We start from the raw sequence: 15,926 nt of genomic DNA on the forward strand, positions 1-15,926 counted from the left end.
CGATAAAAAAAATACAGTTCAAAGAGTCGCCACCATTCTTTAGTTAGGGTGTGATTGGTCACCCAAAAATGTTTGTTATTTTAAATAAAAATAAATTTTAATTAAAACAACAAATTAATGTCTGCGTTACCAAAAAATGAGTTCGGGAGTCGGTTACGTGTGGAGAAGGATTAGCACCCCCACAACGCCCTAAAACGGTATCTAATCGATTAGTTAGCGTCTTTGCAATGAACTTTACAAATTAGAATTTAATTTAATTTTTGATCCCATAAAACAAAGATGCGAATTTAATAATATTCAAAAGCACTCAAGTAAATTAAATTAAAAATTACCAAGTCGTTTTAAAAATATAAAGAATATTCGATTATTTACAAATATCGAGATCATATCTTAAAAGTTATAACAACCTTTTCTCGATAAATTTAAATAGACGAACATTTCTTTTTCTTCCATTCCCAAATTTTAAAGTGATGGATCGATTTTTAGGTTTCACTTTCGGGATACACTTTTAATTTAAAATGGTCATAACGACCCTTTAATCAGTTAAGACATGCCACTCGAGACAATTTTAAATTAAAAGTATATTACCCTTAATTCAATTATGTAATATGTCGAGTTATGCAAATGAGGTTACCATGCGAATCATGCAAAAAAGGATGACATGCCAAAATAAATTAAAAAAAAAAACTTTGAAAAATACATGCACATGTTAACATTAATATATACACATATATTTTATAAACATGCTAGTGAATTTTCAATATCCTAAAATGATTAAACCTACACCTCTATTATCATCACATTAACATAACATATGAAGAATAACTATCACGTTAAAACAATTAATAATTAAAGGTTTATCTCATTAATGGCAGTGTACAAGAACCTTAATGCTGAAATTACTATTTAATGACGTGGTACATACATACATACCAGAAAATAAGCATTTCACGCAAATAAAAATACAAACATCCACAATTATGAACCAAACAAAATATATTGCATATAATCCATGCTTATGGGTATTCAGTACCACCATTAAGTATAAAAACAACAATTATTAAAACTGGGTATATAAAGTGTAAGTCAGTCAGTAGATTAAACAAGTCGGTTATGGGGTTAAATTATCAAGTAACAAAATTATGAGTTAAATGTGAAAACAATCATAAGATGAAGGTAACAGAAATTGAGGACTAAAAAGAAAAATCACTTAAAATATGAAGGCTAAATTTAAAAATGTAAAAGACTGATTTAAGGACCAAAACGTTACATGTCAAACGATAATGGACTACGCATATAATTACTCCACTTACCAGACACGAGTTCACCTAAGGCTAAACGTTACCATTTTAGTGAATCTATATGCAGGGTAAAAAAAATAAACCCTGATATCATTCTACACGGCTATCTCTCTCGCCTCACACTCAAACTCCCTCTCACATACCCCATGACTTCTCCTCTGCTTCTCCCTTACCCACGCTCAATCAAAATCTCAACCACCATAGCCACCAGCCGAAAATCCTAATGCCCCCCCAATTCTCACCGATTAAGAAAACCTCTCCAATGACCACCCTCAACGATGACTCTCTACTTCTCCAGCGGCCTAACGAGACCAAAATTCCTACTCCGGTGAAGACCCAAACACGTCAAGGTGAGTTAGACCAAACCTTTCTTTTAACCTTACTCTTCTATTTTAAAATCTCGACCTAGAAACTAACCATAAACTCATATGCAAGGTTTCCCAAAACAATTACCAATGCTTCAATGTTAATCACATTGACCCAAATCGGTAAGCCTCCGACCCTTATTTCCTTTTTAAAACAAATACCACACACATACGAATAACTACTAGAAAGTAAATGAAACAAGACAAAATACCTCCTTGTTAATGTTTTTTTGTTTTTGGTTGCTTTTGCTTGAGAAAATGCTATTGCCCCTTTTGAATGATTGATACTTTCCTTTTAATAGAATCGTGAAATCAGGAGGAAAAAAGTGATTTCTTTTTTATTGCTTTCCAAATGTTGAACCAGAAAACTTTTACAAATACCCTTCTTTCCCTTTCGTTCTGTCTCTGTAATCTTCTTGCTCGTTTTTTCTTTTTTTCTTTTTTGCTGTGTAACCCCCTCAAAAAAAACTAACCCCCTCTCTTTATCTAGTAGTTAATTACAAATTAAAAACCAACTTACAGTTTAGTATCCCACCCATGATCAAACACTGTTTCTCTCTTTCCCGCTGGATAATCATTTTTGTTTTGCAGGAATTCACGTGGATTGGAGGCTAGGATAACATGTTGTTTGGGCTGATTTGGGCTTTCCTTGGTCTAAATTTGTATCGTGTACTGAATACGGAGCCTCCGGACAAAAACGAGCATCTACAACCACACTTCCATAGTACTATGAGTTGATGATAGAGAACCAACGAGCTTGACTTACTCAGGGGTAGAGAGTGCTCGACGACGAGTTTTATATAGTTGCGGACGGTGTAGCTTCCTCTGCTCTTGTTTTTTTCTTTCTTTCTTTTTTTTCTTGTTTAAGCTTGGTGTTGGCAATGGCATTTAAAGCTGCCAAGTTTACATATGCTTCTTGGCATGGAATTGGCAGAAGGCGCAGCCGTCTAATAATCTTTTCAGCATTTTTATTCAAATAATAATGATAAATTATTTACTAAATTGAGGCCTCTTTACCGTAATATTCCTATTTATAAAATTAATTCTTAAATTAGGGTAAAGTACACAAATGGTTCCCTGAATATAGAATGTTACTTTGTTGAGTCACTCGACAAAATGGTCACCCGACTATTCATATGTTTCAACTCGTCCTTTTTCGTTAAAAAATTAACTATCATCTGAACTGCACGTTAACTTGTTGATTGTGATATGATAGTCATTTGAGATTTTGAGATCAGATTTTATAATATCAATCAGCAAGTTAACTTTCAGCTTAGACTATCGTCAATTTTTTAACTTAATAGGATGAGTTAGGAATATATGAATAGTCGGATGACCATTTTATAACTTTAATTAGTTGAGGGACTCAACAAAATAATGTCGCATAGTCAAGGGACCACTTTATAACTTTTAATAATCAAGGACTCAACAAAGTAACGTCCTATAATAGTCCAAATCGAAAAAATTGAAATTTGAAAATCTAAAAATTTATAGAATTATTGTATAATAGTCCAAATCCCCACCACAAAATCAAAATTATCCTTGGAAAAGATTAATAAATCGTCCACAAAGCAGTTATGTGTTAATATTATCCCATGACATATATGATGAAATTTGAAAATATGATAACCAATAGTGTCCTTTTTACAAAATGTTCATAGACAACACAAATAAATAGGGGAAAGAGGGTGTTGGAACCGTCTTTCAGTTGGGCCCCGAAATTAGGCTTCGACTTGGATTAAACAAATTGAAATCGCCACTGATCATTTATTTTAAAACAAATGGGTTGATCGGATACCGTATTTCTTACATGATATGCGTCTTTCCAAAGATGTGTTGGATTCGGGAGTCAGTTACAGTCAAAGAAGGGTTAGCACCATTGAACTGCTCTTTCGGTACTATGTAATTTCCAGTTGTCTTAAATTAAGAAAATTATAATTTAAAATTAAAAGGTAAAAATACGATCTCAATTACTTACCTTAGATAGTTTTAAAGGTGTACCCTTAAGAGAGTCAAGAAGAGTGTTAGATAAAAAAATGAAAATAAATAGAATAAAGAAAATAAAAAACGACCGAAATAAAGGGAAAAAATGAGTGAAGATAAAAATGAATACGATAAGAAAAATAAAATGAAGAAAAAAAGAATAATAATGATAATAATATATACATAATAAACAAGTAAATAAAAAAGAAGAAAATACAAATAAATAAAATAAATGTAAAGAATATTAAAAAAATAAAGATAAGAAATAAAAATAAAAATGAAATAGAGGGGAAAAATAAAAAATGTAAATAGAAATAAATAAAATAGAATAATAATAATACTAATACTAATAATAATAAAAAGAGTAAGTAAAGAGTAATAAAAGAAAATAAAAATATAAGGGTATAAGAATAATAAATAAAATATATGTATATATGTAATAATAAATATAATTTGCAACAAATAAAAAATAAATGAAAAAAATGTGTATATATATATAATAATAATACGTATAGATAAATAATAGAGATAAAAAAATAATAATAGTAGGGAAATGAAATAAAATAAGATAAAAAATATAACGAATATACATATAATAAAATATTTTAAATAATAATAATAAATTAAAAAAAGATAAAACAAAATAAAACATTTAAAATATAATAATAATAATAATAATAATAATAATAATAATAATAATAATAAAGTATATATAATAATAATAGTAAGAAAAAAATAAAATATAAAAAAATGAATTTTTTAAAGCTCTTCCCCTTCTCTTTTCAAATGTCCGAACGATTTTCACAAAATAGTCTCGGGGTTCCGTAGATCTAAAAAATTAGTTTCGAAAAAAAACTCCTCCGGTCAATGGCCTTTTGAGTTTTTGTGGTTTTACAAATTGAAAGCAAGAAACAAACGACACATGCAAGCCTAACAACCGAAAAATGTAAGATTTTTTACCTTTGTTGCTTTCAAAACTTTGCAAAAAAATACTTTGATTGCTCTAAATTTTATGTTCATGTTTCGTCTATAAATTGTGTCTTCCAATAGTGAGTTACAATGGCTATTTATAATGCTTGTGTATCCTATTTTTAGGAGTTTGAATCATAGTAAAACTCTATCCTATTTTTAGTAGTTTAAATCTTAGTAAAATTCTATCATATTTTTAGGAGTTTGAATCCTAATAAAACTCTTATTGAGAGTGTTGTACCCGGACGAAAAGGTATGTTGACAGTGGGTATCATGGTTTACCCCTCATTTATAGTAACAAAATATTTACGATTAATAATGCAACATCTAAACCATTCAAGAGTGACTTGAGGAACCTCCAAAGCTTCCAACACTTTAAAGATGAAATCCCATTCAACATATGTACTGAGCAAGCACTATTGTCATTATCAAGCCTTCCAATTCTTTGCCCATTTTGCTTCGCAACAATCAGATTGAAAACAATTTGGTATTCTGATTCGCTTCCCGAGTCCAGTTAATTCTATTTTTTGTCCATAAAACCTCTCCTTTCTTCGAGTAGACCCTGTATGAGTACACGTCTTTTTCCTTAACTAATAAAGCACATAACATTACCATTAGCTAATAATATGTTTTCTTATTATTTTGAAAAATATGTTTTTTTATTTATAAAATCATCATGTACTATGATGAGATTGATAGTAGATCAACACACATGTTAACTTTTCTGCCTATATTATTATATATATTACATATATTGATACGATGACACGCTGTCTTATTTGATATTTGATATTACATATATTGATACCATTAGCCTAAAATTGTCATTATTCTAATTATCTCTTGGAAAACACTGAGGATATTTGATATTTCCATGAAGCAACTTGAAACTTGGCTTCACGTGTCCCTTGAATACGATGGACACGCTGCCTTCTTCCGTCAATTGCAAAGGTGACAATAAACAATTATGGATGCTAGTGCCACCCTAAAAGTAACTGCAATGAAAATGACATATTCAATCAAACAATCTACTATGGTGATGATAATGATAGCAAACAAATCCAAACGCCATTTTTCAAGATTGTTATAAAATCTTAACATATTTTTGAAGATTTTTGGATGATATCTTCGATTAACCGTGTCATATTGAGGTAAGACGATCCTCCCACTTGAACAGCTTCATTTGCCTTCTCGGCAAACTCTTTAGCTCGTCTTCTCTCTATTCCATCGTTTCCTTCATTCATCAATTCGTCTATTGCGTTTTTAACTTGGTCTTTCCTCAACCTGAACCCTGGTTTCTCAACTCCCCAAGCTGTAGGTGTATCGGCCCCAACACTTACTCCGATCTTCAGCACTTGTACTACGAGTTTCTCGTTGGTAAACTGGTCTGCCCACAGTGGCAATGTCAACAACGGGACGCCAGCAGAAATGCCTTCGATTGTTGAATTCCATCCACAATGAGTTAAGAACCCTCCTACTGCTGGGTGCGACAAGATGAGTACTTGTGGTGCCCATCCCATAACTACAAGCCCTCTTCCTCTTGTTCTTTCTTCAAATCCATCCTCTTTAATCCACTTCGCCACTTGGTTTGATGTGTCGTTGTTTTCTCTTAGGACCCAAATGAATGGCTTGTTCGATGCCTCTAAACCCGAACCCAACTCTATCAGTTCCTGTGGCTTTATAGAGCTTACACTTCCGAGGCAAGCATAGATTACAGAGCTGTTTTCTTGAGAATCAAGCCACTTCAAGCACTGCTGCTCATTGATAGAAGCCTTTTTACCTCTTTCAGCCTTATCCGACTCGTCTTTGTGGTTCAGAGAAACTGGACCGATGCACCAAACTTTCGTTATCTTCGTATATTCTTCCACATACGGCAACTCCAGCTCTTCGAAACTATTTATGACAACCCCATATGATGCTTGGTCAGCTTCGTGAATCAGATCAAAAACATCCTTCCAAGATTCGTCATGGTTAGCCGGTAACTGGAGTTTTGTAAACTCGATCGTTTCAGTCAAGCCCGGCACGGTGAAGCGTTCACAATCGGATGTTATGCTATTTAGTATGTTCGAGGACTTTATGTTGTGCACACAAAGATAACAGAAACAACAAGTTCCATTGAACGTTATCCTCGGAACCTGAAACTTGTTTGCAATTTTGAGAGTATAGTAGAGGCACCAGTCTGAAATAATACAACCGGGGCGTGGTGTTAGCTTCTCGAATAATTTCTCGACGGCTTCGTCCATACCGTTTGCTGCAGTGAAGAATTTGAACACTTGCTCCATTGAACTAATCATGTCTACATTCTCCACCCCGTCTTCCAATCCGAACACTTGCTCAACTAAACGGATAGGGTAGCCTAATTCAACGGCTCGAGCAATTGTTTTTCGGACTCTGCCAGCGTTATGAGGTGTTGTAACTACGGTGACGATCACTTTACGTTGTGCTAGCAGTCGAGCAATATCGACCATGGGGATCAAGTGACCTTGGGCCATGAAAGGGAACAACACAAAGTGAGATTGGTGGGATAGGGAATCCATAGAGCATACAATAGGAGTAGAAAGAAGGAAATGTTTGAAGTGAATTGGAAGACTAGTGTGCCAAAAATGTGTTATATAGTCAAGTGTGGATTCCATTTCAGAATGGTTGGCTCGAAAGAGCAGAATTCTGTTGACTGTTGGAGTTGAATGTTTGAATCATATGCGTGTGTCACAAGTACGTTTTTTTTTATAATGAATTCTATTTGGAGACCGAGTCAAGGATGATTCGGATGTACTTGGAATCCAAGTCTTGGATAAAAGGCATATTATGGCGATGGCCTACTTCAAATTAAAATTTCTTTCCATTGATTGACTTCAACACACACAAGGTTTAGGATTAAGGGACATTCACATGAAGATTATTAATGAGAAAAATTGAAGTCTCATATGAATACATATATAAACACATAATTATCTAGTCCGTGATCAATGGATAAAAATTAGCAGATAACTACATGGCTCCAAGCTATGTAACACCAATATCCGCACGTATCCATTCATTTTTTCATGTTTCCTTGCTTCGCAAATGCGTTGGGGGTCCTAGATCAGCAAACCACTCCCTTGCATCTTGTCGAGTTGAATGCTACCTTAATGTTACAACCAACGTCTATTCTAGCAACTTGACCGCTTTCACGCTCGGGGCGTTCAGTAGAGCAATGGAAGGTCAGTTGGAAAGGTTTCTCTGCAGATGTTGCTACTTGCGAGGATAAAGATCAACCTTTTTAATCTTTTCCTATGAATCTTGCGGACAAGGTTCGGGTGCATGGAGAGGTAATGTTACGACTAAGGATATAGATGCAAGAGTATCCATGGGCCAAAAACCAGCTATTCGAAGTAGACAGAATACCATAATCAATGAGTATACAGCATGGTAACGGGGTTGTTACGGTAATTCTAGTTGCATTAATCTTCTCACCTTTCTTCTCCCTAATTTCTTATATGTACTTTAATTATAGAGTTTTAAATTCCGTAAGCAGAATTATTCATAAGACACGTGGTTGGTGGTAAATGTAAACATTGCTGGTTCGTGTTGCAGTATGAATGACCTGCAGCTGTTACAATAGCATAAACTTTTATTTAATCCAAACTTACTACCTAAACTTAAAGATACAGATAGTAGTGAAAGTTGGATGACAACGTTGACAGACATATAAAGGAAATCAATAACAATTGAGTTCGGTTCCACCTCCAATCTTCATTTTCCTGAACCATTCATTTCCTGCCCTTCCCCCGCTATCACTTCACTGCAAATATAGAAGAAGAAAAAGAAAACATAATGAAGTCAGAAAGGCTTAAGGGAGATTACAGTATCGAATTGAGAAGATAAAAATACCGGAGAGCATTAGTGAGCAAGGCTGCCTTGTCAAATTCCAGATTTTCTCTTGCTTTCAAGATCTGAAACATTAGAGCTAATCGGATCTGGGTTCTGGCACTCTGCTGTATTATCAACTTTGTCTCTTTCTGAAGTTGTTGACATTCCAAGTCGATGGCTTCAAATTTTTCTCTTAATTGCGTCTGCTTCTCTTTGATCTCTTTCTGCTCTTCACTTATTTCTTCGATATCGGATTTTATCCACTTCATGCCACTGTTGAGTCTTTTCAGCTTTTGCCTCTTCTGCTAAATATTATATTATTAAAAAATTAGTTATAAATCTAAAATATAAATAATAATGTGAACATAAACTTTTGTCATCCCTAATTAAAGCACAAATACCTCATAGCAGCATTTCCTTGCTGTTATACGGAGGAGTTTTGGTTTTGGGAATGGGAGGGGATGCTTTATCTTTTGCATATTTCCCCCTTTTGCGTGTTCTAGTTTTCTTCTTAACTCGCTTATAAACTGAGCCTATCGCGAATCTAACTGTCGTGTCGACCGAGTCTTCTGAACTTACGCGAGTAAACCCACTGAACCGACCGCTCGATTCATATTCAGAATGCTGTCCACATAAGTAAACACATAGATTAACGTTACTGTCTTTCTTTTCCAAACAAGTTGTCAACAACTTTCTTTTAGATAGTATAATTTAAGACGAATAATTTATGTATATTAAAAAAGTCAGATGAATATTTAAAGTTAGGTCGTGTGGTCACAACTCATACGTGACATGATCAACATCCCACAGACCCACACCCAACCTTGGTAGGAAGATGTCAGGAAAATGAAGAACAAGAGGACAATCGAGTAATGAAATATTTCCACTTGAATATTGTCGTAATCGGTTTTCGTCCGGGCACGAAATATTTTCTTGACGGGAAAATTGATGTAAATAAATGGTTTTGAAAATAATTTGGGAGTCGCCATCGGCCTTTTGGGTTAGGTAGGTCGAATACCTAAAAATTATTTTTTAAAAGAGTTTTAAGAAAACATCAATTAAAAAATGAACTGATCTGCGTTTATAACCAAAATTCGTTCTTTTTAAAAATAAAAAGGGATTCGTGGTCGGTTACGTTTAGGGAAGAATTAGCACCCCTACAACGCCCAAAATTGGTACTTTTTAATTATAAATTGTCTCTAAAATAAAAATAAAAAAATTCAAAATATATTTAATTTATAATCCTATTATTTCAAAATTATAAAAAAATATTTATAAATATCGGAAAAGGACTTCTAGGTGCCTTAAGACAGCTCTTTTCTTTGATATTGATAAATATTAATTTAAATTAAATTAAATATTTTTTATTAATTTTTAATTTTAAAATACCAGAATAGGACATCCAGTTGTATTAAGACTGTCCTTTTCTTCGATATTGAAAAATAAATATTAAAATATGATTATTTTTCTTAAAAGTAATTTATATAAAATTAAAATTTCAAATAGGATTTTTATTTAATATATATATAAAATATAAAAATAAGCAAATAAATATTATTTAATATATATATTTATATGATACATAATAATAATCAATAAATTAAATATATAAAATAAATAACGACTAAAATAAAATTATTATTAAAATATAAACGGTAATAAAACTTGTAAAATAAATGAAAGTATTAAAATTAAGGACTAAATTATAACATATTAAAATTAAAAGTTCTAATTTAAAAAACTATGTGTTACTAATATAATTAATCCTTAATTAATTAATTAGAGGTCAAAATAAAAGTTATTAAAGTTGTAAGGACTAAATACGGTATTTACCCTAAATATATAAATATACAGGCTGAGACTAAATTATAAACTAAATAAAATTGAAAGATCAAATTAAAAGGTTCAAGATTTGATTTCAGTGACCAAAATGAAAAGTTACAAAACTATGGTGGCAGCGGGTATAGTTTACCCACACGAGAAATTACCGATATCCCCCTTCCCCAAAACGGCGTCGTTTGGGGAAGGGTTTAAAAACCCCTCAAGGCCGGCCCTTAAGGGCCAGCTTCTCACTTTCATCCTTCCTCTTCTCTCTCTAGCTGAGAGAGAAGAGAAACTCTCTCGTCTCTCTCTAATTTTCTGTCGCCGGCCGGCCACCACCAACGGCGTCGATCACCACCGCCGACCGCCACCACTGGTGGCCGGAATTCTCAAATTACCCTAGAGTGTAGATCTCGACTTCCTAAGGCCGAATATGGCCTTCACTTGTCCTAAAACGCTTTAGATCGTTCTAGATCTAAAATAAATCGAAGGTTTTACCTTCGGTTTTACAACGATTCCAGTGGTTCCAAACGGTTTGGAGGCTTTTATGATGGTAAGATGCTCCTTTTCCTCTTCTTTCTGTCGATTTGTTCTCGTATTCTGCTCTCTGTTTGGTTCACTGTTCTTGCCGTGGTTTTTTGTTTGTGTGTTGGTTGCCTCTCTGTTTTGGTTATCTCCGATTCTTCCTCCTCTCCCCTCTTTTTTTTTACAGGTTCAGTGGTGGCTTTTATAGCCACCACAGTGTACTCCTCGGACCGGTCCCATGGGTAGCATCTTTGGTGAGTCACCTGGCTTCTGGAAAGCTCGACGAGGCCGACGTCGTGGAAGCAGCAGCGTCGGCAGCAATTGGTTGGACCATCTGGCATCAGAGATTCGGTCGTCGGGTTGGCTTCAGGGGTGGCGCCGCGTGGTCCTAGGGTTATCATAACCCTAGGGTTTATTGCTGGAGCATCTGGGGACCGTTGGATCAAGGCCAGATCCAACGGCTGTGAGCTGAGGCGGCTGACTACTGGAAAAGGAGAAAACCCTAATTGGGTTTAGGGTTCTGCTTTGAGCCATCCGGATTGGGTCTCCACTTGGGCCTGAACTGGGTTTGATTGTAATATATTTGGGCCTGTAAAATTATTTAATAATAATATAATATATATAATATAATAATAATATTTAATAATAATAATAATTTTAATAATAATTTAAGTAAAATGAAAAATTAGTGTTTACAGCTGCCCCTCTTTGCTCATTCTTGTGTTAACAAGAATAGAGCAAAGACGAAAAAGACAATAATTTTTCACTCGGCTTATTTTAAGTAATATGGAAATGTTGAAAACATTCTGCCCAGAGGTCTTATGAATGACCCCGAGGGTTTAAAAACATCAAAAAGCTCCCGAAGGCTTTTTGGAAACATCATGCACTGCAGGACTTACAGATGACCCTGAGGGTTTGAAAACATCAAAAAGCTCCCGAAGGCTTTTTGGAAACATCATGCACTGAAGGACTTACAGATGACCCGAAGGCTTTGAAAACATCAAAAAGCTTCCGAAGGTTTTTTTGGAAACATCATGCACTGAAGGACTTACAGATGACCCGAAGGCTTTGAAAACATCAAAAAGCTCCCGAAGGCTTTTTGGAAACATCATGCACTGAAGGACTTACAGATGACCCGAAGGCTTTGAAAACATCAAAAGCTCCCGAAGGCTTTTTGGAAACATCATGCACTGAAGGACTTACAGATGACCCGAAGGATTTGAAAACATCAAAAAGCTCCCGAAGGCTTTTTGGAAACATCATGCACTGAAGGACTTACAGATGACCCGAAGGATTTGAAAACATCAAAAAGCTCCCGAAGGCTTTTTGGAAACATCATGCACTGAAGGACTTACAGATGACCCGAAGGATTTGAAAACATCAAAAAGCTCCCGAAGGCTTTTTGGAAACATCATGCACTGAAGGACTTACAGATGACCCGAAGGATTTGAAAACATCAAAAAGCTCCCGAAGGCTTTTTGGAAACATCATGCACTGAAGGACTTACAGATGACCCGAAGGATTTGAAAACATCAAAAAGCTCCCGAAGGCTTTTTGGAAACATCATGCACTGAAGGGCTTACAGATGACCCGAAGGTTTTGAAAATATCAAAAAGCTCCCGAAGGCTTTTTGGAAACATCATGCACTGAAGGACTTACAGATGACCTTAAGGTTTTGAAAACATCAAAAAGATCCCGAAGGCTTTTTGGAAACATCATGCACTGAAGGACTTACAGATGACCCGAAGGCTTTGAAAACATCAAAAAGCTCCCGAAGGCTTTTTGGAAACATCATGCACTGAAGGACTTAGATGACCCGAAGGCTTTGAAAACATCAAAAAGCTCCCGAAGGCTTTTTGGAAACATCATGCACTGAAGGACTTACAGATGAGGGAAATAGTTTACTAAGTAAAAAAACTAAGGAAATCGTTTTCTTACTTTTCAACAATTTCATTTTTAGAAAGGATTGAATGAGAAACTATGGAAATCGTTTTCTCATTATTTTTCAAAATAACATGTTGATTGGGTAACATGCCCCAATCTCAAAATAATGCTCATTTTTTTTTGTGGATTACGTCCATCTATTCTTCAGATGTTTGCGTGATTCCTGTATTTACGGTTTTGAATACCTTCTTCTTGTAAGGTATTTCTTACCATGAATCTTCTTGTTCTTCCGAAGATCTGTAAAATTTCATTTTTGAATGCACTCAGATGTATCAATGTAATGCATTGTCTATTGTGCAAATGATGTTCTTATGAATGCATGAATGTTGATGCAATCTTCATTTGACTTCAAAGTGGTGAACTTGGTCTTCCTTCACTTCATCATTTATTGCCAGGGTTACCTCTGGATATCAGTGTAGCAACTTATGCTATCAAGCTTGCATTTCTGCAGAATCATCTGATCAACTTGTATCGTGGTGCCTTCTTTGCTTCATTTAAGTCTTAGAAGAAATGTTTCACTTGTGGAACTCTTGTCGTAGTCAAAATTATGACCCTGATGCCCCATTTTGTCTTGGATAAAACCAACTTTATTTGCTTGGACTTGTGTAGAAATCCCATAAAGCTTTCATCTTTGAAAAGAGAATCTATCATCTTTAAAAAGAGAATCTATCATCTTTGAAGAGTGTAGATGTAGATATGCCTGACTCAGCAGGGATTAATTAGGAAAGTAGAGTCTGTTCTAATTTAACTCTTGAAACATCACAAGGAAGATTTATTCCAATTCCTTTCATGTCTCTACATATAATCAGATCTCGAATAAAACAATTCAAACCATATCATGTAAAGATGTTTAACAACAACCTGTAGTTCAACCTTAGTTGACCCCATTAGTTTCTTGTTTAAAATTTTTCAGCTCTCTTTCTGTGGAAAGAAATCTTCATTATATCTCACTTCTAATCTTGGGGTTGAAGAAAACAAACTTCATCTTGGATCAATAAATGGAAACCATATGATTGCAACATTGGTTCAGCACCATAATCACTGGTTCGTAAAACATTTGACAATACATTCATCTTTTCCTGTGGTTTCTGCTCAGATGTAAAACATTTGAAAACACATTTATCCTTTCATGTGGCTTCTGCCAAGGTTTCTCAATCATTGAAACTCATTGTCTAGTGGTCAAAGCTTTTGTATGATGTCACTAGACCATTTGAGAACAAAACTCCATGGGGATTCAAGTGTGATGTTGGTATGACAAAAAAATTAGTCAAATCCACAAGATATGCTAGTACTGAATTAAATAAGAGACACCAACTGATTTTGATATCATCTCGGGCAAAGGCAAAGTGTGATACAGATCACGTTTTCTTCCGTCATGAGCATGGTAGAAAATAGAAACACTTCAGCTATAGGATCCATGTACAGAATGATATCTGTAGAATTCTTGATGCTGGGGATGAAACGCACATGATAAAACCCAAAATAGATAAAAATTCAGTTCAGCCTGGCTGGCAATGATAACCCTAGTAATAATGGGAATAACAGTAATAAGTGAGTCGATTCTCCCTTTCCAATGTCATCGATTAAGCGAAAACTATTGTAAAAAAAAACAGCTTCGTAACCTCAACAATATGGTTGAAACTAACTGCCAAGAATCTCAAAGAAATATTTTCAATTGTCACTGACACAGAGAATACAAAATTCAAAGCTGAGATCTTGAGGAACTGATCCTTGGATCGAATGTCTACAAAGGGACCATCTCTATTCATGCAATCATGATGTAGCTTAACAAAGAACATACTTTCATGTGACACGTGGTTTAAGAAGATTGGGTATTTGAAACCATACTTGCTGAATAAATATTTGTTTAACAACAGGACCCTAATGCAACTGCCTGATGAACGAAGCAATTATGTGTAGTCGGATTGACTGTTATTGTTTCACCATTTTCATTCTTCATATCTTTGTATCTCATTGGAAATATTTGTTCAAGTCAATGATCTTTACACAGGATATTGTGGGCCTTCAGCATGCCCCAACATTGACTAATACAAGTGTTCAAAATGCATCAACAGTTCTGATTCTGATTGAAATGGGTTTTCAGCATGCCCCAACATTTTGCTGATAAATATTCAGAATATTTCAACATTTCTGATTCTGTTTGAAAAGGGTTTTCAGCATGCCCCAATATTTGCTTCTTGTTAATCTGAGTCTTCAAAATACCCCACATGGATCTGTCTGAAGGAACCTTTAAAATGCCCCAACATTTGCTGATACAGATGCTAAAAGTATGCTCAACATTACTTCTTGTTGAGATGAGTCTCCAAGAATGCCCAAATATTCATATTGTTGTGAACCTTCAAAATGCCCCAATATTCTATTTCTGGTGGAAATGAGCCCTCAACATGTCCCACATGAAACATTTCTATCTGAAATGGGCTTTCGAGATGCCCCAATATTCTGCTTCTGATTTACTCTTAATGTTTGTTTGATTGGAATATCATGATCCTCTTGAGGTCTAATTTTGACAATGCACTGTTGTAGGTACTTGTGGATTTGTTCGTGCCCCAAATCTGTTTATCTTGAATGCTCTCATTATGGTGTCAATAAACAGCAGTTTTGTCAAGTAACTGGAGGAATTCTCTTCATGTTGTCACAAACTTAAGAAGTACTCAGTCATTCTGACGGAAATGTCTGAGATATGTGTCTTCTGAATGAGGTGACTATTTTCTGAATCTAGAGGGATTTAATCAGACAGAGTAGTAAAAATAGCTTGGTAATCCGTTCCAGGCTGACACAGTGGCTTATCATCTTTCAGTGAAGGCCATCTCTTAAATATACTTTTCTGTGGGAGAAAAACCAATTTATGCAAACAGTAATCTGATGCAATACAAGACTACATATACAGTGATACAGGCTCTTCAAAAATCCACACCCATGCAACATGTTGATTCTGATAATAACTCATCTGATTATGAAGCGATCTTTTAGAATGATTTCACAGATATTGATAGTTCTTCTGATATCGAGGAAATCCTGAATTCTGATTCTGATGAGGAGAATAAACTGTTATACTTGGCAAAAATGGGATTCTCAGAGGCTGAGGCTTCAATAGCCATGGAGATATGTGCTCCAGATTCAATCAATTGCAAAGTTGACAGATTTTATA

At 34.8% G+C, this 15,926-nt stretch overlaps 2 protein-coding genes across 3 annotated transcripts; both read right to left on the reverse strand.

Annotated features, from left to right (window-relative positions):
• Nucleotides 1-5,682: 5,682 nt before the first annotated feature.
• On the reverse strand, nt 5,683-7,204 carry LOC120197884 (UDP-glycosyltransferase 73C5-like). The gene has a single exon (XM_039199280.1). The coding sequence runs from the start codon at nt 7,153-7,155 to the stop codon at nt 5,713-5,715; it is 1,443 nt and encodes a 480-aa protein (XP_039055211.1). The 5' UTR covers nt 7,156-7,204; the 3' UTR covers nt 5,683-5,712.
• Nucleotides 7,205-8,208: 1,004 nt separating this feature from the next.
• On the reverse strand, nt 8,209-8,976 carry LOC120197991. 2 transcript variants are annotated; one of them, XM_039199391.1, is made up of 3 exons: nt 8,869-8,976; nt 8,489-8,769; nt 8,209-8,399 (listed from the first exon to the last, which is right to left on the reverse strand). In XM_039199391.1, exons 1-3 carry the CDS (start codon nt 8,944-8,946, stop codon nt 8,351-8,353), a joined length of 408 nt encoding a protein of 135 aa, XP_039055322.1. In that variant the 5' UTR covers nt 8,947-8,976; the 3' UTR covers nt 8,209-8,350. The 2 variants fall into 2 exon arrangements, with proteins under 2 accessions (XP_039055322.1, XP_039055321.1); XM_039199390.1 differs by having other exon boundaries at nt 8,489-8,772; nt 8,869-8,965.
• Between the last annotated feature and the right edge of the window lie 6,950 nt (nt 8,977-15,926).

The sequence above is a fragment of the Hibiscus syriacus genome, unplaced genomic scaffold (genome assembly GCF_006381635.1).
Source record: "Hibiscus syriacus cultivar Baekdansim isolate YM2019G1 unplaced genomic scaffold, ASM638163v2 tig00117056_pilon, whole genome shotgun sequence".
In the NCBI taxonomy this organism is placed as follows: Eukaryota; Viridiplantae; Streptophyta; class Magnoliopsida; order Malvales; family Malvaceae; genus Hibiscus; species Hibiscus syriacus.

Bases quoted from the DNA above. Each gene is read 5' to 3' on its own strand.
- LOC120197884 (XM_039199280.1), bottom strand. From the start codon at position 7,155: ATGGATTCCCTATCCCACCAATCTCACTTTGTGTTGTTCCCTTTCATG.
- LOC120197991 (XM_039199390.1), bottom strand. From the start codon at position 8,946: ATGCAAAAGATAAAGCATCCCCTCCCATTCCCAAAACCAAAACTCCTC. The intron at 8,773-8,868 runs GTATTTGTGCTT...TATAATATTTAG, and splicing joins CAAGGAAATGCTGCTATGAG to CAGAAGAGGCAAAAGCTGAA. The intron at 8,400-8,488 runs GTATTTTTATCT...CTATATTTGCAG, and splicing joins TTGCTCACTAATGCTCTCCG to TGAAGTGATAGCGGGGGAAG.